This window comes from Pleurodeles waltl, chromosome 11 (assembly GCF_031143425.1).
Source record: "Pleurodeles waltl isolate 20211129_DDA chromosome 11, aPleWal1.hap1.20221129, whole genome shotgun sequence".
Lineage (NCBI taxonomy): Eukaryota > Metazoa > Chordata > Amphibia > Caudata > Salamandridae > Pleurodeles > Pleurodeles waltl.
Window position 1 is genome coordinate 245,140,091 of NC_090450.1, and position 22,259 is coordinate 245,162,349.

General features: G+C 46.9%; 1 protein-coding gene across 5 annotated transcripts in view; it reads right to left on the reverse strand.

Annotated features, from left to right (window-relative positions):
* The window catches only part of DOCK10 (dedicator of cytokinesis 10), a 1,618,956-nt gene that overhangs the window by 305,935 nt on the left and 1,290,762 nt on the right, over positions 1 to 22,259 (reverse strand). For all 5 annotated transcript variants that reach the window (XM_069213493.1, XM_069213489.1, XM_069213490.1 and 2 more), the window contains exon 39: positions 18,621 to 18,719. In XM_069213493.1, coding sequence (XP_069069594.1) covers positions 18,621 to 18,719 — 99 coding nt within the window. The remainder of the gene's footprint in view (positions 1 to 18,620; positions 18,720 to 22,259) is intronic.

The following is a 22,259-nucleotide window of genomic DNA, read 5'->3' on the forward strand; positions in this document are numbered from 1 at the left end:
CCCTCTCCCTATTGCCCTGCAGGTCCTTCGTGCTGCCTCCATTTATCTTGATGTCCCTGTCAAAACCTGCTCTCCATTTCTGACTTCTATGTCCCATCATTGCCCTCCTGCTTAGCCTTTGTGCTTAACTTGCTGCTCCTACCCTCATTCCCCCTGCCCTCCGATGTCTGTGTACTTTCCACTGCTCCTTCCTTTTTGCCCACCATGTTCCATGGACCTGCCACTGACCCCTATCTACTCTGAGTGTCCTGTTGAACTGCCACTGTCCTTCCCACCTGCCTAGCATGGTCAGTTGACTGCCACCTGTTCCTGCCACCTCCACACTGCCTGTCCAAGATCCATGCCTCTATCCTATCTCTCATGTCCTCTATGGTCCATTTTGCTGTCACTCCATTTGCACTCCAGGCTCTGTTGTGTTGCAACTGCTCCTCCTGCCTAACCTGCATTGTCTTTTGTGAAGCCCCTTCCTATTCTGGTATGTGTCCAGCCCCTATTCATCCCTTCTGTCCTCCATGGTCATTTGTGCTGCAAACCCTAATGTCTGCCCTGTAAGGACAGTTTGGTAACCCTCCCTCCTGCCCACTGTTATCCAGCTCCATGCTCCTACCCCATTCCTCCTGTCCTCAGTGATCTAATGTCCTACACTTGCCAACATTTTGAACTTGGCAAGAGGGAGTTTTTGAAAAATATTTGGGGAATGGATTTTCCCCCTTGACAGAAAAAATAAAACCATTTAGGGCTTAAAAACATTAGGAGTCCCCTGCCTGAATCAGGTCTGTTGGCATGTACGGTTGTACTGTCATTGTCTCTTCTTTTTGCCCTGGATGGTCTGTTATGTTGCCACAGCCTGTCTTCAATGGTCCGCATGGTTGGTTTGTTGCCCCTGCCCCTCTTTCCCCTGCCCTTCATGGTCTGTTTTGCTGCCACTCCCCCTCCCACCTGCCCAGCATGGTCAACTTGTTGCCTCTGCACCCTCCTCTCCGATCTCAATTATCCGAGTCTGTGCCCATGACAACTGTCTCCCCACATTATTCTAATGAACATCTAGATTGCTAATATTCAATATTTATTACAAAAGTATGCCACGTCTGATGTCATCTTGATGTAATCAAAACTGCAATACCTAAAGCATTTCCTTTAGAAATTATGAAAATGAGAGGGTCTTATTCACATAGAAATTATGGGAAGTTCTCTAAGACACTAAAATGAGGACATATTTTATGAGTTCTCAAATAGCGAAAAAGCACCTTTAAATTAATTGCTGTCTTCATTTTTTTTTATCCAGTTGATCACGTGATTATATGTTACACTTAGAGAAGAGTATGTGGCGTAATAGCCAGAGCTGCAGACTTTTCAACAGGGGAACCAGTTTGGAGTTTCGTTGTCAGCTTGACATCCTGTGATTCTGGGCAAATCACTTAATCTCCCCTTCTTAAAGCCCAAAAAGAATGCGTCCTTGTGTAAAGTAACTGATGCTCATGTAAAGCACTCCAATACCTTCAGGTCAAGTCTGCACTATATAAAACTGCAAAAATAAATAAAACAAAAAGTAATTAAATGTTTTGCACACTTCTGTCAATGGCCTATACGTGAGTTATATTTGGTTAGTGGGTATGCTACATTTGGTCTCTGTTCTCTGGTGGCCATCTTGGGAGACTTGTTTGTTATGAAGCTCCCTAATAGCATCATTTACTGCAGTATCCCCATTAGAAAATACTTTCAGTTTGCCACTTCGATTCCATCAAGATGCGGGCCAGATGTGCCACAATTTTGGCATACATTCAGAACGTTAGCACTCTAGTTGCTCATTAGAACACTGTAGTAAACTGCTAATTACTAGGGAGTTAACTGACAGTCTGCTCTGCTGCTGGTGTTAATAGGGCATGTTTTAGTCTAGCTGTCAGAATGTTTTAATGAAATAGGAGAGGAAGATATTTGAGAAAACACTTAAAACGTCCTATTTTTCTTTCTACAGTGTTAATCATAATTTCTATGACAAATCAAACACCTCATTCTGTTCCTTTCTAAACTAATTGTTTTGAGTTTGACCAGTTCGATTCAATCAAGATTGCTTCAGGTGTGCCACAATTTTGTCATAAGTAAGACTGTTAGCATTCTAGTTGTTCTTTATATTACTCTGGGAAGTTGCATTAGAACACAGGGTAATAACCTGATAGGGTGCTCCTGTTGGAAGTACATGTTTTACTGAGAATGTCAGACTTCATTCTCATATGGCTGAGAAAGATAGCGGGAAAATATGCCCTCATTTTAGCTTCTGGAGCACCTTCCATAACCTCTATGGGAAAATCAGGAGAAAACTGTTTTCTTATTCAAACATGGTTCATGAAATCTCAGCGGAAGGCTTTTTCACATTTCACCTTAGCATCAAATGATTTATATTGTATCACCCTTTATACGTTCTCATTTTTGTGACCATCACAACCTGCCATTCACAACAATGCATTTCAATGAGGTGCTATAATAAATATTAGTCCCAAGATAGCTGCTATTTCTTTTTGGTTGAAGTGCTGACAGCCAATATGACAGGTAGTTATGGTTAGGACATGTTTCCATGGAAAAAGCATTTTGTGACTTGCCTATATCTTTGGCACTGTTTGGTGAATCTTCACAAAATATTCTCTAAAAAAGTGCCCAAGAGATTCTTGCAGCACATGGAAAGTTTTGGGGGGATCTGTAAAGCAGGGTGTGAGAAAAAGAGAGGGGGGGGGTCAAAAAAGTTGCATTTCCATTGTTAATTCCTGAAGGACCTATGGTATTTGATGTAAATCAGTTCAGTAGTTTTTGAAATATTAAAGGGAAAATAAATGTGAATGTCTGAGGTTGTGAATAATTTGTGAATATTTGCAAATTTTCATGAATGCATGCGTGAATATATGCGCCGCAATTGGCTGGACACAACAGAAGGTTGCAGCCACCATTTTAAGGTCTTGAGACATGGCCCCTAGGGCGGAAAAACAAAACAAAAAAAGCATAGAGTTCAGGGTGGAGGTACCCTCACCCCAAGAGTGTGATATAGGGATCAAATTATGGGTTTAAAGTGAATTGTTTTCACCATGCGTGATATTCACGATTAATTGAGATTAATCAAGATTAATCATGAATAAGCAAAAAAATGTAAAAATTAAAAAAAAATCACAAACTCATTCATACACTAATTCATTCACTTATACATGCACTCAGAAACTCATGCGCCCACTCTCACACCCACTCAGACACTCATGCACCCATTCAGACCCACTCATAGACTACCACACCCACTTTTAGGCCCACCTAGACCCTCTTGCACCCACTCACAAACTCACCCAGACCCTCATGCACCCACTCACAGACCCACCTAGACACTGATGCACTCACTCAAAGGCCCACTCAGACACTGACACACCCACTCACAAACCCACTCAGACCCTCACGCACCCACTCACAGACCCACACAGTCCCTTATGCACCCACTTACAGACCTACTCTGACACTGACACACCCACTCACAGAACTACTCAGACATTGACGCACACACTCACAGATCCACTCAGACTCTCAGGCATCTACTCACAGACCCACTCAGACACTCATGCACCCACTCACAGACCAACTCAGACCCTCATGCACCCACTCAAAGGCCCACTAAGACCATCAAGCACTCTCTCACAGACCCACTCAGACAATGACGCACACACTCACAGATCCACTCAGACACTTACCCACCTACTCACAGACCCACTCAGACCCTCATGTACCCACCCTCTGACCCACTCAGACACTGACACACCTGCTCAGAGACCCACTCAGACACTGATGCACACACTCACAAATCCACTTAGCCCCTCAGGCGTTCATTCACAGACCCACTCAGACACTCACGCACCCACTCACAGACCCACTCAGACCCTCATGCACCCACTCACAGACCCACTCAGACACTGACACACCCACTCACAGACCTACTCAGACACTGAGGCACCCACTCAAAGACCCTCTCAGACCCTCATGCACCTACTCACAAACCACTCAGACCCTCACACACCCACGTTCACACCCAGACAGATACTCTCACACCCAGAGACACCCTCTTACACCTATTCTCACAGGAAGAAAGAGACAGACTGTTCGGCTGTGCATGGTGCGGGGTTGGGTGGTTGGGGGTTGGCTGCATGCCAGGCTCTATGGCCAACATCCCGCTGTACCGAAGGCTGTGCGCAGCATGGGGTTGGGTGGTTATAGGGTTGGGCAACTCTTGCTGCGCACTGCCCAAGGCTGTGCACAGCGGTGGTTGGATTTACGTATAGTAATGAAAATTACTTTACTTTAAAAAACCTTTAAAATTCACTGAAAAAAACAAAGGTTACAGGAACGTTATAGTTAGCTTCTGAATTGACTTGTACAAAACCATAGAAATTCAGCAGTTATAGTTAGAGTTCTTTCAAGTAACTATAATTTGCGCCCTCGCCATGCACTGCTAATTACCCCCAGCAACCATGAAAACTTCTATAAAGTCTTTCAAGCTATAACTGAAACATTAGCAGTCAGAGTTTTGAAGAAAAAGCTGTGCATGGCACATGTTATAGTTACATTAGGGCTTGAGTTATAGTTACTTGAAATAACTTTAAATATAACTGATGAATTTCTATGGTTTTGTACGAGTAAATTCAGAACCTAACTATAACGTCCCTGTAACCTTTATTTTTACAGTGAAAAAAATATATATAAATGTATACATGTTAGAAATGGCGCCTATGGTTGGCAGTCAGTTTGCACTCTGTTCAAGGAGGGACCCTCACTCTAGTTAGGGCAATGGATAAGCACACTTAGATAACCCCTGCTTACCACTTGGTACCTTAGCACAAGCAGTTAGGCTTATCTCAGAAGCAATGTGTGAAGTATTTGTAGCAACACAGAGTAATACAGGGAAAACACTACAAAATGGACACCACACCAGTTTAGAAAAACAGGTAATATCTATCTAGATTAAACAAGACCAAAACGACAAAAAGCCAACATACACAAGTCAAGAGGCTTCCAAAAGAATAAGAAATAGAAAACAATGATAACGTTGGTTCCGGGTAAGCGATGCATTGTTCTTCTCTCCCCCCAAGACAGCGATGAGTCGATTTCCGGAAGGGCACCTCAGATCCGTGCAGGCTTGCGTTGACTTTTGATGCCCAGTGGTGATGCACGAGAAATCCGGTCGCACGGAAAACCCCACTGCACCCCAAACATTTTGCATAGTTTCTCCAGACACGAAGCATCAATCTCCCACGAAGCATCAATGGAGGTAGAGCGGCGATTTTAGTCACAAAGCGGGTGGTGCATCGTTATTCAGCCATGTTGTAAGTTTTGTGACAAACTTTTCCTCACGCGGATTTCTGTGCAGGGATTTCAGTCTTTGTTCTGCCAACTTCACCTCTCAAGGCACCAGGGACACCACTTGGATGGGGCACCACTTGGCAGCGCATGAGCCTCAGCAGAGAGTCCAGGTCCTGCACAGGAAGCCTTTGATGGCCCTAAGACTTCAAAACAGGAGGCAAGCTCAGTTCAAGCCCTTGGAGATTATTCTCAAGCAGGAATGACAACAAAGTCCAGTATTTGTCCCCTTTCACAGGCAGAAGCAGCAAAGACAGGATAGCCTAACAAAGCACAGTCATGGGCAGGGGCAGCACTTCTCCTCAGCTCTTCAGCTCTTCTGCTTGGCAGAGGGTCCTCTTGGTTCCAAAAGTGATCTTGAAGAAATGTAAAGTCTGGGGTTTTGGGTTCACTTCTTATACCCCTTTCTGCCTTTGAAGTAAACAAACTTCAAAGGAAAGTCTCTGTTGTTTACAGGATCCTTCCTTGCCCAGGCCAGACACACACACCAAGGGGTTGGAGACTGCATTGTGTGAGGGCAGGCACAGTCCATTCAGGAGTAAGTGACCACTCCTCCCTCCACTCTAGCTCAGATAGCCCATCAGGATATGCAGGCTACACCCTAGCTCCCTTTGTCTCACTGTCTAGAGGGGGTTCACAATCAGCTCAACTGTCAGTCTGACCCAGACAGGGAATACACAAGTAGGCAGAGTTACAGAATGGTTTAAGCATGAACATGCCCACTTTCTAAAAGTGGCATTTTTAAACTGGCAATTTAAAAATCAACTTTATCAAAAGAGGTATTTTTAAATTGTGAGTTCAGAGACACCAAAGTCCAAATTTCCATCTGCTCCCAAAGGGAAACTGCACTTAAAAAAAATATAAAGGCAGCCCCCATGTTAACCTGTGAGAAAGATAGGCTTTGTAATAGTGAAAAACGAATTTGGCAGTATTTCACAGTTAGGACATGTAAAACACATCAATACATATCCCATCTTTAACATACACTGCACTCTGCCCATGGGGCTACCTAGGGCCTACCTTAGGGGTGCCTTACATGTATGAAAAAGGAAGGTTTGGGCCTCGCAAGTGGGTGCACTTGCCAGGTTGAATTGGCAGTTTAAAACTGCACACACAGACACTGCAATAGAACACGGACCCTGGCCCACAACAGCAGGGGCATGTTCCAGTTCTATGCCATCCTGACTCCAGTTGGATCCCTCTGTCCATACTCCCATGGCCCACAAAGCTAACCCAGGGGGAACCCTTCTCCTCATTTACAGATACCATTTGAGCAGCACCTAACCTTACTTTTGCTCACAGATGTATCCCCAGGGGCAGACAGTACCACTATGGCCAACACAATGGTGTGACCCATTCTACTCCCGAGGTGTGACTCCTGTCCACCCCCCAGGGGCAACCCTGTCCACCAGGACAGCAAGCCACAGTGGCCACTGATAGCTATCAGGGATGAGAGCCAGGCCCCAGGCCCCAGGCCTTTCAAGGCTTTCCAACCACCCTGACTGTGGAGAGTAGGAGGCAGGAGCCACAGGTCCTGGCACACTTTGACCACTCTCCCTTCCACCAGGTCAGGGATGACAGCCTGACACTGCTCCTCACCTCTGGGGCTCTGTACCCTCTCCCTGGGAGCAGCTTCCCTAGTGTCCAGAATTGTCAGGCTGCTTGTGGAAGCAGTCCTGCACAATTCTCCCACCAGTGCAGGGATGTTAACCCACAACTGGTCTTCCAACCTGGGGTCTGTACCCTCAGGTTGGACCAGGGTCAGGGGTGAGGCTACCCTCCCTCAAACCTTTCTTCTGGGGTCCTGCACCTCCCCACTATGAGTGACTTCCCCACAATCCAGAATTGTCAGGGTGCTTAAGGAAGCAGTCCTGCACAATTGCAGGGATGTTAACCTGCAACTGGTCTTCCCTAAGGTTGCACCAGAGTCAGGGATGAGTCTTCCTTCCCCCTACCCTTCCTTCTGGGGTCCTGCACCCCCCAGAATCAAACATGGGAGGGGTTACTGCTAACAGTACCCGGCCCTTCAATCCAGGGTCTGTACCCTTGGATTGAACTGGGATTGGGGTGAGTCTCTCCTTCCCCTCCCCCTACTCCCAGAGTTTTGCACCCCCACCCCACCTTGGAGAGTACCCCTAGAAGTCACACTGGGGAGGGTGATTGTGCCCCTCATCAGGTCAGAGTTTACCCCCTGCATCTGACCCTCCAGCCTGGGGTTTGTACCCACGGAATGGACCATTGCCTGGTAATCCAGGACTTCCTGGGGAGCACACTTACCCCCATAAGGTCAGAGCTTACCCCCTGAATCTGACCATCCAACCCAAAGTCACCACTCTCAGGATGGACCTCTGTCTGGCAAGCCAGGTCTTCCTGGGGAGCACACCTAACCCTCACAAGGGAAACACCTTCCCTAAGGTCTACATGAGAGTCGGGCTGACTCTGGCCCCTGACCTCTGCCCACCTGGCAGAGCCTAGATCCCCCCAGCCCAGAAATGGTACCACCAAGGTCATTCCTGGGGGGTTCTGACATCAGAGCTGACTCCTGACCCTCCAGGTTCTCCCCTGGGGCCACAACCCCCCCCCCCCAACCCTCTGTCTGGACTTCTGCAACCCCTCACTAGGAGTGGTACTGCCAGACACCAGAACTGGTGGGACGCTGGCTACTCCCACACAAGTTCTCCTGACACCATGGGGTTTCCATCAGTGGGTAGCCCTAAGGTACAGGGTAGGCTGCTGTCCTGGTGTTCACTCATGGAACCCTCCAGGTTCTGGGACTTGATCTCAGGCACTCTGAGACTCAGCCCACTCCCATTCCCTCCCCTCTCAGACAGGCCATGAGATCCCTCACCCATCCCACTACACTGAGACCTACCTGGGACACTGCAAGCCTTTCCCACCTCACCGGGTTGGAAAATACCAAGACCACTCCCTTCAGGAGCATCCCCAAATGCCTCTTCAGCCTCTCTGGCACTCACCCAGAGGTCTGCCTCCAGTGCAAGTTCCCTAGTGTCAGAGAATGCACCACCTGGCTCTGGAAAACAAGGACTGGACATATGCTCTCCAGCAATCACATCATACAGCCTTTCACATGAGTTAACCAAACTACCCTTCACCCAACAATCCAGTGCTTCAGCCTTAAAAAAGAACCCCACATCACCCTCCTGAGACTGGTGAGACAGTATCTGACTTCAGTGGAAGGTCTGAGCCATGTTCACAGGGCTACTCGTGTGAGTGGCACAATCAGAGCTCCAGACTCACTAGTAGCAATTGATTTACAGGACCTATGCACCTTTATGGGGGCAGGTCTACTGTATATATATATGTGTGTGTGGGTGTTTACTATACTTATTTCCCCATATAAGTAACTTGATGACATGTATTTTGTCAAGGTATGTGGATGTGTTGGTCATAATTATGGGCACAATACTTTGCAAAGTATTTGTGTCCTAGCAGGACTGGGAACCCAAAGCAGTTATGTCAAATTTTGTCAGACTAGAGCCCATAGGGTGCATAGCATGTGAGCCTGACCACTACAATGGGGCTTGGGGGGCTTCTCCCTCCAAGAAAATATGGGGAAAAATTGCAAAAAGGGTGCATTCTACAACACATTTTTCATTATATATTCAAATATATTTGTTTTTAAAACAATGATGATCTTATAGTGCACCAGGATACAGCAATCTTTATTTGGGCCCTTCAATGATTCTCTCCCTCTTACTCTCTAACATTGGCTCTCATCTCTCCACAGCCCCTCGTTCACATGTATTTCATTTGTTTTATAACACCTCTCTTACCAGGGTAGGGTGTTGGAGCAATTTACACCACTCACAAATACAGAGACAATGAAGCATAGGTGTGTAAATCAGTGTATACAAAATATTATGTTAGAAATGGGGTCGTTGGTTGTTAGTCAGGTTACCCCCTGTCCAAGCAAGGACCCTCACTCTAGTTGGGTAAGTCAGACACAATCCAAACTATCCTGTGCCCACCCTCTGGTAGCTTGGCACTGAGCAGTCAGGTTTAATTTAGAAGGCAATGTGTAAAGTATTTTTGCAATAAATCACACAATAACACCATATACCACCACAGAAATACACCACACAGTGTTTAGAAAAATATATGATATTTTATCTGGATAATTGCAGGTCAAAACAATTAAAATGCAATTACTACATGTTGAGATATCCTTGTAAAAGAGATATAAAGTGTCTTAAGTCTTTTCAAAGCAATCAAAGTCTCTTTCAAGCACAAAGTACCTGGTTTGCATGCAAAATCTCTGCAAAGAACCACAGAGGAGGAGATGCATGGAAACAAAGGGGTGTGCGTCGATTTCTCGGGCTGCACACGGTGATGCGCCATTTAGTTTTCATGCAGGGATGGCTGTGCCTCGATTCCCGATGCTCGGTCGTAGATCCTCTTCGGGTTGCGGGGTTTTCGGACACCCCATGGACGATGCTTGGATTTCCTGCGCTGGCAGGATGAAGTCACAGAAGCTGCATCAATTCAGTGGGCGTGGCGTTGAATTTTCTACTGCACGACAGGCACTGCGTCCTTTCCTCTCTGGAAGTTGAGCTGCGTCGTTCCGGCTCGGCTGTGCGTCGATCCAGTAGGCCGTGCATCGAATTTCCGGTCGCTACGTTGCCGTTGCGTTGATCTTCTCAATGCGAAGTCAGGCTGTATTGTTCCGGTTCGGCGTGCAGTGAAATTTGCACGTGGTGCAGGCTGTGCGTCGTTTTTGGCAGTCGAATTCCGCCGCACAAGGAGTCCTTCTTGTAGAGAGGAAGTCTTTTTGGTCCTGAGACTTCAGGGAATAGGAGGCAAGCTCTATCCAAGCCCTTGGACAGCACTTCTTCACCTCAGCCAGAGAGCAGCAAGGCAGCAGGGCAACAGCAAGCCAGCAGTGCTTCACAGAAAGCAGACAGGTGAGTCCTTTGAGCAGCCAGGAAGCTCTTCTTGGCAAGATGCAGGTTCTGGTTCAAGTTTCTTCAACAGGAAGTGTCTGAGTTGGTAGGGGCAGAGGCCCTGTTTAAATACCCAAATGTGCCTTTGAAGTGGGAGAGACTTCAAAGAGTGGCTTAGAAGTGCACAAGGTCCCCTTTCAGTTCAATCCTGTCTGCCAGGGTCCCAGTAAGGGGTGTGGCAGTCCTTTGTGTGATGGCAGGCTGCTGTCCTTTGACATGCAAGTGTCAGGCCCCCCACCCTCCCAGCCCAGGAAGACCCATTCAAAATGCAGATGTATGCAAGTGAGGCTGAGTATCCTGTGTTTGGGGTAGTCTGAGTTAATGCACAAGGAGCTGTCAACTAAACCCAGCCAGGTGTGTATTCTAAGGCACAGAAAGATTTAAGTGCAGAGAAATGCTCACTTTCTAAAAGTGGCATTTCTAAAATAGTAATATTAAATCCAACTTCACCAGTCAGTAGGATTTTGTATCACTAGTCTGGCTATACTAAATAAGACCTTCCTACTCCCTTCAGATCAGCAGCTACCACTCAATGTATGAGGGGAGCCCCAATGTTAGACTATGAAGGGAGCAGGCCGCAGAGCAGTTTAAAAACTAATTTAGGAGTTTTACACTACCAGGACATGTAAACTACACAGGTACATGTCCTGCCTTTTGCCTACACAGCACCCTGTCCTATGGGTTACCTAGGGCATACCTTATATGTAGAAAAAGGGGAGTTGTAGGCTTGGCAAGTACATTTAAATGCCAAGTCGAATTGGCAGTGAAACTGCACCTGCAGGCCTTGCAATGGCAGGCCAGAGACAAGGTTAAGGGGCTACTTAAGTGGGTGGCACAATAAGTGCTGCAGGCCCACTAGTAGCATTTAATCTACAGGCCCTAGGCACATATAGTGTACTCTACTAGGGATTTATAAGTAAATGAAATAGTCCAATTGGGTATGATCCAATGTTACAATGTTTAAAGGGAGAGAGCATATGCACTTTAGCACTGGTTAGCAGTGGTAAAGTGTGCAGAGTCTTAAAACCAGCAAAAACTGTATCTAAAAAGTGGAGGGAGGTAGGCAACCAAATAGGAGTGACCACCCTAAGGCTGTCAGATATAACATGTTACATAAGACAAAGGTATAGAATTCACATGACATCCATCCTTGTAGGCATTTTGTAAGGGTGCTTGGTATGGGGAAGCATAAACTCAGAATTCAGAATGTAACACAGTGGTTAGGTTTAACTTTAATAACAATGTATTTTTTAGCAAAACAAACCTTTAAAAAAAAAAAAAAATTGGATAATCAAAGGCTGAAAAAATTATAACTTTCTAACCTGTACACTGCAGTTTGCATGCAGCTCTTTGATGGAAGCTCATAGTCCCTCTGTACTAGATCATGACTGTTTTATGTCTGCACAGTAACAAAAGAATGTCTGTGACAAAAGCAGTATCCCACTGAGCGTGGCACATAATGTACTGTTTTGTGATCTGCATAGTACATGTTATTTGCAGCAGGCATATTAACCCTCTGTGCTACCTTAGCTGAGTCAAAACTACCACTAGACAAAACTCCCATCTCTCTCCAGCAGGTACATTAATCACCAGTTACCTCTGCACTCTTATTGTTGCATGAAAACTGTTGGATATACAAGGAACTCTTCAGTGCTTTTAAAATTGGTGCACTGCTACAAAATAGCCTCCCAGTAACAAAAGCGTCCCTCTATCCTGGGAGAAAATGTCCGATGCCCAGTCCGGCCAGATGTCCTACACATTCTTTCACCTAAACTCCTTTAACGCTCATGAAGTCAGTAGCAGCTACAGAAATGAAGAAATGCTCACATTTTCATTAGCCCCTTTGAGGACTAAGGAGGTTCCTTTTGGTTGGAGAAACGGGACATCCACCATAAATCAGCAGATGCCTCTGTCCAACCATCTTGCTGTTTCTCTACTTCTCACAGAGCCAGAAACGCTCTGTTTTTTTAACAGTGGCGCCTCTGCAGGTTTGGCCATCAGAATCCCTTTCACAGAGACTCGCAACCACAGCAACGCCAACAAACAGCATTTGAAGGCCCATCCTTTTTAAAGTAGGATTCTAACACTATTTTTCCAGTTCGTGATGGCGTAGAGGCACCATCATCTGTGAACAAGAAAATGTAAGAATGACCTCCATGCACTGGGAGAAAACGCAAAGTACACCACGGTCTTTCATTTTTTTAATTTACAGAAACAAACTCACCCTCTGGGTATTTGAGTCTATTTAAAAAGGCTGACAGGGAGAAAGGCTTTATATTTTCAATGAAGGAGTCCCACCATGTCGGCAAGAACTCTTTTGGGGAAAAACTCCCTGCTTACCCAGAATGTTCTTTAAATACAGCTGCTCTTCCTCCTTTGGAACAGTACAAGCAGTGTCTATAATGCTTGAGCAGCTAGGCGGATCGTCCACAAGTCTTAACTTAGAACCCACGTCTTAGATTATCGTCCTAATGTGACAGCATAGCGTTATTTTCCAGGATAACGATTCATGCCGTTATCTCAGAACCAATAGGGACCGAACGCGAAACTTGCATAAATGTTTTTTTATTAAATTTTTATATTATGCCCATATTAGGTTTTGGGCCATATTTTTTCCTTAGTAATCAATAACACATTTGAGAGTAATGGGACTCACAAGCAAAGCACAATAGTCTATGAGTCAATCAGAATGGATCCCAAAAAATTAAGTGCCTTTTTATATGATGTGCTCATTTCAAAAGCTATCCTTGTATGACCCTCAAACATACAAGCCATGTTCTATTTAGATTTGTGCAGAATCTTCTATATGATCCTCTGTTGAGGGGGTCCATCCAGAGGCGTTCTCTGACCTTGTTGTCAGGCAGGACGCTCCCCCCGCCGCGCAGCGCACCCTGCAGGCGCCCTGTCCCTGACTGCTGCTGCTGCCTGAGTTCGAGGCCCTCCTCCACCCGCAGGCCCCCGCCTGCACCTCATCCCAAGTGGCCCAGTGGTGGGCAGTAAAGGTTTGCTCTGTCGTGTCTGTTTCTGTCTCTGTTTCCTCACCGTCTCTCCCTGTTGTGTATTCTCTGTATTGTATTGTATTGTATTGTAATCACGTTGTCACTGTTATTCACTGTTATTCCATCTGTGCCCTGTGTCCTAGTATCTGTATCTGTTACCTAGTAGTCTCGTTATCCTGTGTGTTGTACCGCTTCTTGCTCTCTCCCCTTGCGCGTCTCCCTCCTCCTCTGACCCCCCCGCCCTCAATCCAGTGCCATCCGCCCGCTTCCCTGACTCTTTTCTCCCAGCCTGCACCCCCTGCCCTCCCACCTCCCCCGTCCCTCTAGCTACCTAGCTTTATTTTTTTCACCCCCCCTCCCTACTCGCCGCTCCCTCGCCCGTTTGCCGCCGCTTCGGCCCCGCCCCCCTCCCGCCCCCAGTTCCTCCTCCCTCCCTCCACCCCCTCTTAATGCAGGTCGCTGTGCTCCGAGGGTGCGTTCTCTGACCTTGTTGTCAGGACAGGACGCTCCCCCCGCCGCACAGCGCACCCTGCAGGTGCCCTTTCCCTGACTGCCGCTGCTGCCTGAGTTCGAGGCCCTCCTCCACCCGCAGGCCCCCGCCTGCGCCTCATCCCTGGTGGCCCAGTGGTGGGCAGTAAGGTTTGCTCTGTCGTGTCTGTTTCTGTCTCTGTTTCCTCACCGTCTCTCCCTGTTGTGTATTCTCTGTATTGTATTGTATTGTATTGTAATCACGTTGTCACTGTTATTCACTGTTATTCCATCTGTGCCCTGTGTCCTAGTATCTATATCTGTTACCTAGTAGTCTCGTTATCCTGTGTGTTGTACCGCTTCTTGCTCTCTCCCCTTGCGCGTCTCCCTCCTCCTCTGATCCCCCGCACTCAATCCAGCGCCATCCGCCCGCTTCCCTGACTCTTTTCTCCCAGCCTACACCCCCTGCCCTCCCACCTCCCCCGCCCCTCTAGCTACCTAGCGTTATTTTTTTCACCCCTCCTCCCTACTCGCCGCTCCCTCGCCCGTTTGCTGCCGCTTTGGCCCCGCCCCCTCCCGCCCCCAGCTCCTCCTCCCTCCCTCCACCCCCTCTTAATGCAGGTCGCTGCACGACTGTGCGCAGCGGGTGCGCCGATGGCGTGCCAGAGGCAAGCCCGTCTGCGCCTGTCTGCGCCTGGCCCGCGCCCAGCACCAGAACCCCTGGACCTTGCACCGTGCACCGCACACCGCCCAGGCTCAGTTACGACGCCGCCTGCCTCCACGCACTCAACTACAACCAAGACCAAAACCAACGCTGCTACCAAGCCGCCCCAAAGCACACCCACGGACCTTTCACCTGCCGCAACTGCCACTTCTCATGCAACCGAACCTCCAAGCCAACGACCACCAGTCCGAACCACCTCCGCTGCATACTCCTCAACACCCGCTCCGCACGCAAACACGCCGTAGAACTCTGGGACCTGCTCGACAGCACCGCCCCGGACGTAGCCTTCCTGACTGAGACATGGTGGAACGACTCATCCGCGCCAGATATCGCCATCGCCATCCCAGACGGATATAGGATCTCCCACAGGGACCGCATCAACGGCAACGGAGGAGGACTCGCCATCGTCCACAAATCCTCCCTCAAGATCACCACCCACACCGACGACCACTTCAACACTGCAGAGCTTCTACACTTCCGGATCAACACCGACCCCAACACCAGCCTTAGAGGAACGCTCGTCTACAGACCCCCCGGACCACGAGCCCAGTTCTGCGATGCCATCGCTGACCTCGCAAGCACCCACGCACCCGCCTCCACGGACTACATCCTCCTCGGGGACCTCAATTTTCACCTCGAGAACAACAACAACCACAACTCCACCACACTGATCAGCTACCTCACAAACCTCGGACTCAGACAACTCGTCACGTCACCAACCCACGCCGCCGGACACACAGTGGACGCCATCTTCTCCACTAGCGACCACGTTACCTTCAACGACACCACTGAACCCTACTGGACCGACCACCACTGCGTCCACTTCACCTACAACAAAAACACCGCACACCACCACAGCCGCCAACTCCCCCGCCGCAACTGGGGCAAAGTCACCAAAGAACAACTTCTCAGGACCCTCTCCCAGAACCCACCAAACGAGCCCACCAACCCAGACACCGCGGCCTGTAACTTCAGACAATGGATCAACAACTGCGCCAACATCCTCGCCCCACTGAAGAAACCCCCCAGCAACCCCGCCAGCAAGAAAGCCTCTTGGTTCACCGACGAACTCCTGGCCTCCAAACGCGCCTGCAGGAAACTGGAAAAGAAATGGCTCCAAGGACGCACACCGGACAATCACGCAGCCCTCAAAGACGCAACCCGCCAACACCACCACCTCATCAGGACCACCAAGAGGTCCTCCTTCAAAGACCGCCTAGACAACAACGCACATGACAGCAAAGAGCTCTTCCGCATTGTGAAGGAACTATCCACCCCCAGCACCAACGTCAACGACATCCCGCCCTCTCAGGAACTTTGCGACTCCCTCGCCGCCTTTTTCCACAGCAAGATCGCCGACATCCACAGCAACTTCAACATCCCGACCACACCCACCTCCGTCACCACCTCGTACCCTAGCATCATCAACCCCATCACCGCCTGGTCCAACGTCGACGACGACGCAACACGCAAAATCATGAACTCCATCCACTCGGATCACCGACTGACCCCTGCCCCCACCACATCTTCAACAAAGCCGACTCTATCATCGCGCCCCAACTGTGCAAGATCATCAACGCCTCCTTCGAAACAGGCACCTTTCCAGGAAGCTGGAAGCACGCAGACATCAACGCCCTCCTCAAGAAACCAAAAGCCGACCCCAAGGACCTCAAGAACTTCCGCCCCATCTCCCTCCTCCCCTACCCAGCTAAAGTCGCAGAAAAGATCGTCAACCTTCAACTGACACGCCACATCGAAGACAACAACGTCCTCGACCCCTCACAAACCAGATTTAGACGCAACCACAGTACCGAGACCGCCCTCACTGCTGCAACAGATGACATCAGACGCCAACTCGACCGCGGCGAGACCTCCGCCCTCATTCTCCTAGACCTCTCCGCGGCCTTCGACACAGTCTGCCACCGCACCCTACTGTCACGCCTCCAAGAAGCCGGCATCCAGGAAAAAGCCCTAGCCTGGACCTCATCCTTCCTCTCCGGCAGAACACAGACCGTCCGCCTCCCAAAGCCAACAACATCATCTGCGGCGTCCCCCAGGGCTCCTCCCTGAGCCCAACGCTGTTCAACATTTACATGGCCCCCCTCGCACAAGTGGCCCGCCGTTTCGACCTCAACATCATCACCTACGCCGACGACACCCAGCTGATCCTCTCCCTCACCAACGGCCCTGCCACCGCCAAAGCCACCCTCCACGAGGGAATGAAAGCAGTCGCCGACTGGATGAGAAATAGCCGCCTGAAACTCAACACCGACAAGACAGAAATCCTCATCCTCGGGACATCTCCCTCCGCCTGGGATGACTCGTGGTGGCCCACCACCCTTGGAACTGCCCCGACGCCCACCGACCACGCCCGCAACTTGGGATTCATCCTCGACTCCGCACTTTCCATGGACAGACAAGTCAGCGCCGTCACCTCCTCCTGCTACAACACCCTCCGCACCCTCCGCAGGATCTACAAGTGGATCCCGACCGACACCAGGAAGACAGTGACCCACGCCCTCGTCAGCAGCAGACTGGACTACGGCAACGCACTCTATGCAGGAATCCCAGCAAAACACCTCCAGCGACTCCAACACATCCAAAACGCCTCAGCCCGACTCATCACCAACGCACCCCGCCACAGCCACATCACCCCTCACCTCAAAGGACTCCACTGGCTCCCCATCGACAAAAGGGTCACATTCAAGCTCCTCACCCACGCACACAAAGCACTCCACAACGCCGGCCCCTCCTACCTCAACGACAGACTCAACTTCTACACCCCGACCCGCCAACTGCGATCCGCGAGCCTCGCCCTCGCCACCGTCCCCCGCATCCAACGAACCTCCTCCGGAGGCAGATCCTTCACCTACCTCGCCGCCAAGACCTGGAACACGCTCCCTACCTACCTCCGACAGACTCAAGACCTACTCGCCTTCAGAAGACTCCTCAAGACCTGGCTCTTCGAGCAGTAGCAGTCTCCCCCTCCCCCCCCTCCCTCAGCGCCTTGGAACCCTAACGGGTAAGTAGCGCGCTCTATAAATGTCTGTGATTGATTGATCCAGAGGCTTAGGAGTGGGAAGTTAAAATGTTACACCACATATAATCGTATCAGTAAAAATTGTGATGTTAAATGTTGAAACCCGTTTGTATTTGTTTTAGTTGACCCACAACACTTGGGAAACATATTTAAGTGCCCCTAGTGCCACCGAAGCACCACTTTTCGTGACGCTCCTGTGGCGCTAAGCACTGCTCCATACTTAGAAGGTGGTGTAACACTACTTTTTTGTGGTGTTTCGCCTCCTTGTAAATATGGGCCTCTGAGAAGCAGTTTTCTGTGTCAGTGGGTCGTGCAATGGGTGTTGCTGTGGGCGTTCCACCTCAACACCCATTGCTTTTGACGCTGCCTCAGACTTACGAGTTGTCGTAAACCTGAGGCAGCGCCAAAAACCTTGGGTGGTGTTAGCATGACAAAACGAGGAGGCATGCTTTTATTCCTCATCGTTTTTTAGCTTTATCTATGTGTGCTGCATTCTGCAGCACACATAGAAGAATCAAAATGCCATGGACGATTGTTCATGTGCAGGAAGGGACACCTTCCTGCACTTAAACAACCATTCAAAATGACGCTTTGGTACTTCTATATGTGCTGCATTTTGCAGCACACATGGAAGTGCCAAATCACCAATACAGATTGTTTATGTGCAGGAAGGGACACCTTCCTGCACATAAACAAACTATCCCCTCAACGCAGACACCCTTGCACTATGGTGCAAGGATGCCTGCGTTGGCACTAGGCAGCTTAATTCAGTGGCAGATCAGAGAGATATGCAGGGGTGCGCCTTATTCCTCTAAATACGGCACACCCCTGAGTTTCAAAAGTGGCACAGCACGGCGCTACTATTTTTGGCACAGCACCGCACTGCGCCACTTTAGCATAAATCTGAGCCTTAATATTTCTTTATTATGTTTTGTCCTATCAATGTCCTCATTTGTTGATGTGTATGTGAAACTGAAGTAGACCATGCGTTGCTAGACAAACATTCTACTAGTTTAGATATCAAATACACCAAAACTTAATTATGCTACCATTGTGACAGCATTCCAGCCTGAGAGGAGGAACTGGATCCTTTAAGCGTTCCATTATTCTGTGTCGCCTGCATGAGTTTGAACGCAGCAGCAATCTTCCTGTAAATAGCAAATAAAAGCATATCAGTTTGGTAATGACAGACAAATGGAGAACAAGTAACAGGATTTCAAGATTAGGTTTGTTTTTAAAAATTTCAGTGGTTAATGAGGTAAGTTCATTTTTACAAAGGCGATGCAAAAAGTGTCAAACAATTAAATGTGCTATTCCCAGGGCTACCTTAATAAAACACAGCTTTCAATCTTTTAAACAATGTATATTCAACCACTAATTAACTCCAACACTGCGAAACATATACATAGATATAAATATTATCACTGACTTGCTGATCTATGACAGCTGATCATTTTCCTATTCGCTGAAACAGTCTATAGCCTACAGTATTCAATCTCTCCTCTATTTTCTGACCTCTACAGTTACTCTGTGTATTTACCTTTTATATAATATTCAGAATATCCTCATCTTCTCGGGATAGCTATGTAACTCCGCGACCGTCTTTTGCAAGAATTACATTGTGTCTATGATTTATGAATTCTATTTATCCTGGCAATGCCTCATCAAACTTGTGATCAGTTTATCTGGAAACATTATTTTACATTGAGTTTGTCCATGCAAGTGCAGAGCACATAAAATGTGTTTGCGTATTACCTTAACTGGGCTTTTTGTCCTGGTTCTTTTCAAGTATTTTTAAAAGTTCGCACTGTGAGACGTAGAATGTGGACCAGTGGAATTTGTGAATTGTGGGCACCATGGCAGAGTCGCACCAGCTTGACACTGCCTCTCTGCCTTGCATGTCTTTTCATTTGTTTACATATACAAGGCATACCTGCAGCTTGAGAATGTATATTGTGCTTGAGTGAGGATCATTTCCAGTAGAGCACTCATCACATATGCAGAATATATAGATGAATTCCTGTGCATGTGGACTATATTATTTGAAGCAGCCTCCATGAGGCTTTTTCCAGCACGAGCATCAATCCCTATCAGAAGAAAGGTTAGAACAGTGAAAACATCTACTCATGGAGTTGGGATCTAATATGTACAATCTCACTGTTTGTATGTGTGCAGTCTCACTATTGATGTGTTTCATATACTTAACAAATTAGTATAAAGCCCAATAATATATTACATAGCAGGCAACTTCAAAACCATTAACTAAAAAAAGAGTGAACGAGGGTTTACTCCTACCTCTGTGGTGGCTCTTGGTTAAGCTGATTTAGGTCAAATACTTGGAAAGACGCAGGTTCATGGACATGCCCACGAAAAGTACAAGCTATCAATCATGAAGCTTAAGTCCACCTTTCTGTTTTGCTCCTGATGCCAAACCAGAACTACCAGCTACTGTAGTGGACACGGCTTACACAGCTCATAAGGGCAAAACGTGTGTGTTTATGCATAAGTGAGTGCATGATTCTGTGTGTGACTGCTTATGAGTGAATGCATATATGTAAGGATGTGACAATATGGAGGGAGGGAGGTTACTCACACTCACCCTAACTTGATGGTGCCTGTACCTGATTTGTGGGCATTTTTTGCCCACATTCTGGCCATTGATCAGATAATAAAGGTCCATTCGTAACATACTGTGGACATTCTTTGTGACAGTGTGTCTATCTCTTGCAAAATACTGTGTTCAATCTAGACTACATTCTGGTTTTCCCTGGCACAATTAAACTATTGAGAATTCAGCTTTTTCACACAAAAGTACATTTTGCATTTGATATTGAAATCTCGGTATTTTCAGAAACAGGCAAGTTGATATTTCAGATGAAATTATGGCATTGCTGGAATGTTTTAAGATAGTATTTCAGGGATAACTGAAGCAGGGTTTCACAGGTTTTTTGCTGATTTTGTTTGCTTGTTCTCAGAAGGCACTCACAGACACGGCTGTTACTTCATTAAGTCTATAGAATATTTTTACCCAATATTACTGGGGTTTCTTTGCAATGGTATCACTTATGTATGGGTCTGAGAATGTACATTTTCATTCTCTGAAATCATTCTGACTCTGCAATATCTACTGTAATTAATCAATATCATTGCTTCATGAGCCTTTACGGTTTTTCTAGCTCTGGTATTTTTGGACTGGGATTGTGACATTTGTATTATTTTTGATGTTAACACCCTGCTCCTTTCAATTAGATTGAATAATCGAAGGTTGGTGATCACAGTGGCACAGTGGCAAATTAATGGTATATATATAGAATATGAACACAATTGATATGTGTGGTTCACTTTAGATATTAGGGAAATGACTGGTAGAATGCTCAATATACAGAATATGAACAGGATGCGTGTAGAAACAGAACTATAATAGGGCAGAACCCGTAATGCCAACCGATAAAATGGTTCTCAAACAGCAGAGTGATTGATTATATTGAAAACTGACGTACAGTTGAAGAGGGTATCATAAATGATGCTTGAGATGGCTGTCCAAAGCAATGCACTAGGTTTAATCTCTATATAAAGTCACAGAATATTCTGATAAAGGTTTTAGATATTGCTTTTCATCAGCATGAGGATGATACTGCATGAATGCCTTCTACATAAAGTACTTTCACCTATGCAATACAAACATCAAAAAATTCAAATCATGGATGGCAGAAAATTACAAAAACCAAAAAATACTTGACCAAAACTGACGAATTCAGCACACCCAACACATAGCAACTAGGCAAAAATGTTTCCGATAAAACCTATACCGTTGCCTTTGCCTCTCTTACCAATTCCCTAGAACTCATTGTGGATTTTCATCCAAAGCAAAAACAAAAGATTAACTATTTCTATTTTTCTGACCTTTCAATTACATCCCATCAGAAAAATGAAGAGCCAAATCTTGCATCTCAGGCAGGCTTTTTCCAAGATGCAGTGGGATGTTCTGTTAGCATACTAACCTGTTAATACCTCCTACTAGGCCAGTGGACTACATACATGTCACGTGACCACAAATGCGATTGAAAAACAAAACAAACTTAACAAAATCTGAAATAGAATTAAATGACCTCTGTTTTTCCCCATTCAATGAAAGCTTTGCAAAGCACATCTTGAGGAACAATGGATATCTTAGATCAAAATGACTGAAAGATTATTGGATGACTCAAAGGCATCCATAAGGGTTGTTAATCAGATACAACAAATCAGAGAGCAAACCAATACTCTTGAATCCAAATCAAGAAATGCTTGTTGCACTGGAAACCTGGTGCACTCGAATCAATGGAAAAGAGATATTTAAAATGGATGTTTTTTTACTACCATAATTTATTTATTGCTTGTTACAAACGTTACACAGTATCCTTGTTAAAAATTTGGATATGAGAAAGGCCATAGTGAAGTGTGAGTGCCAACTGTATGAGCTTATCTGACTGGTGAAAAAACGTCAAGTAACAGCATTTGATTCTCAATGCGCAGGAGGCATTGACTAGACTACCATCATATAATGGTGGTTCTAATGTAATTCTGGCATTGCACTTAAAAAATGTCTGTATATTAGTGTGAAAACAAGTTTTGAAATCTTGTTTTTTAATTCAATCTCTTTCAATGTTATGCCTATTATGAAAACAACAACCTCTATCTACCTGACA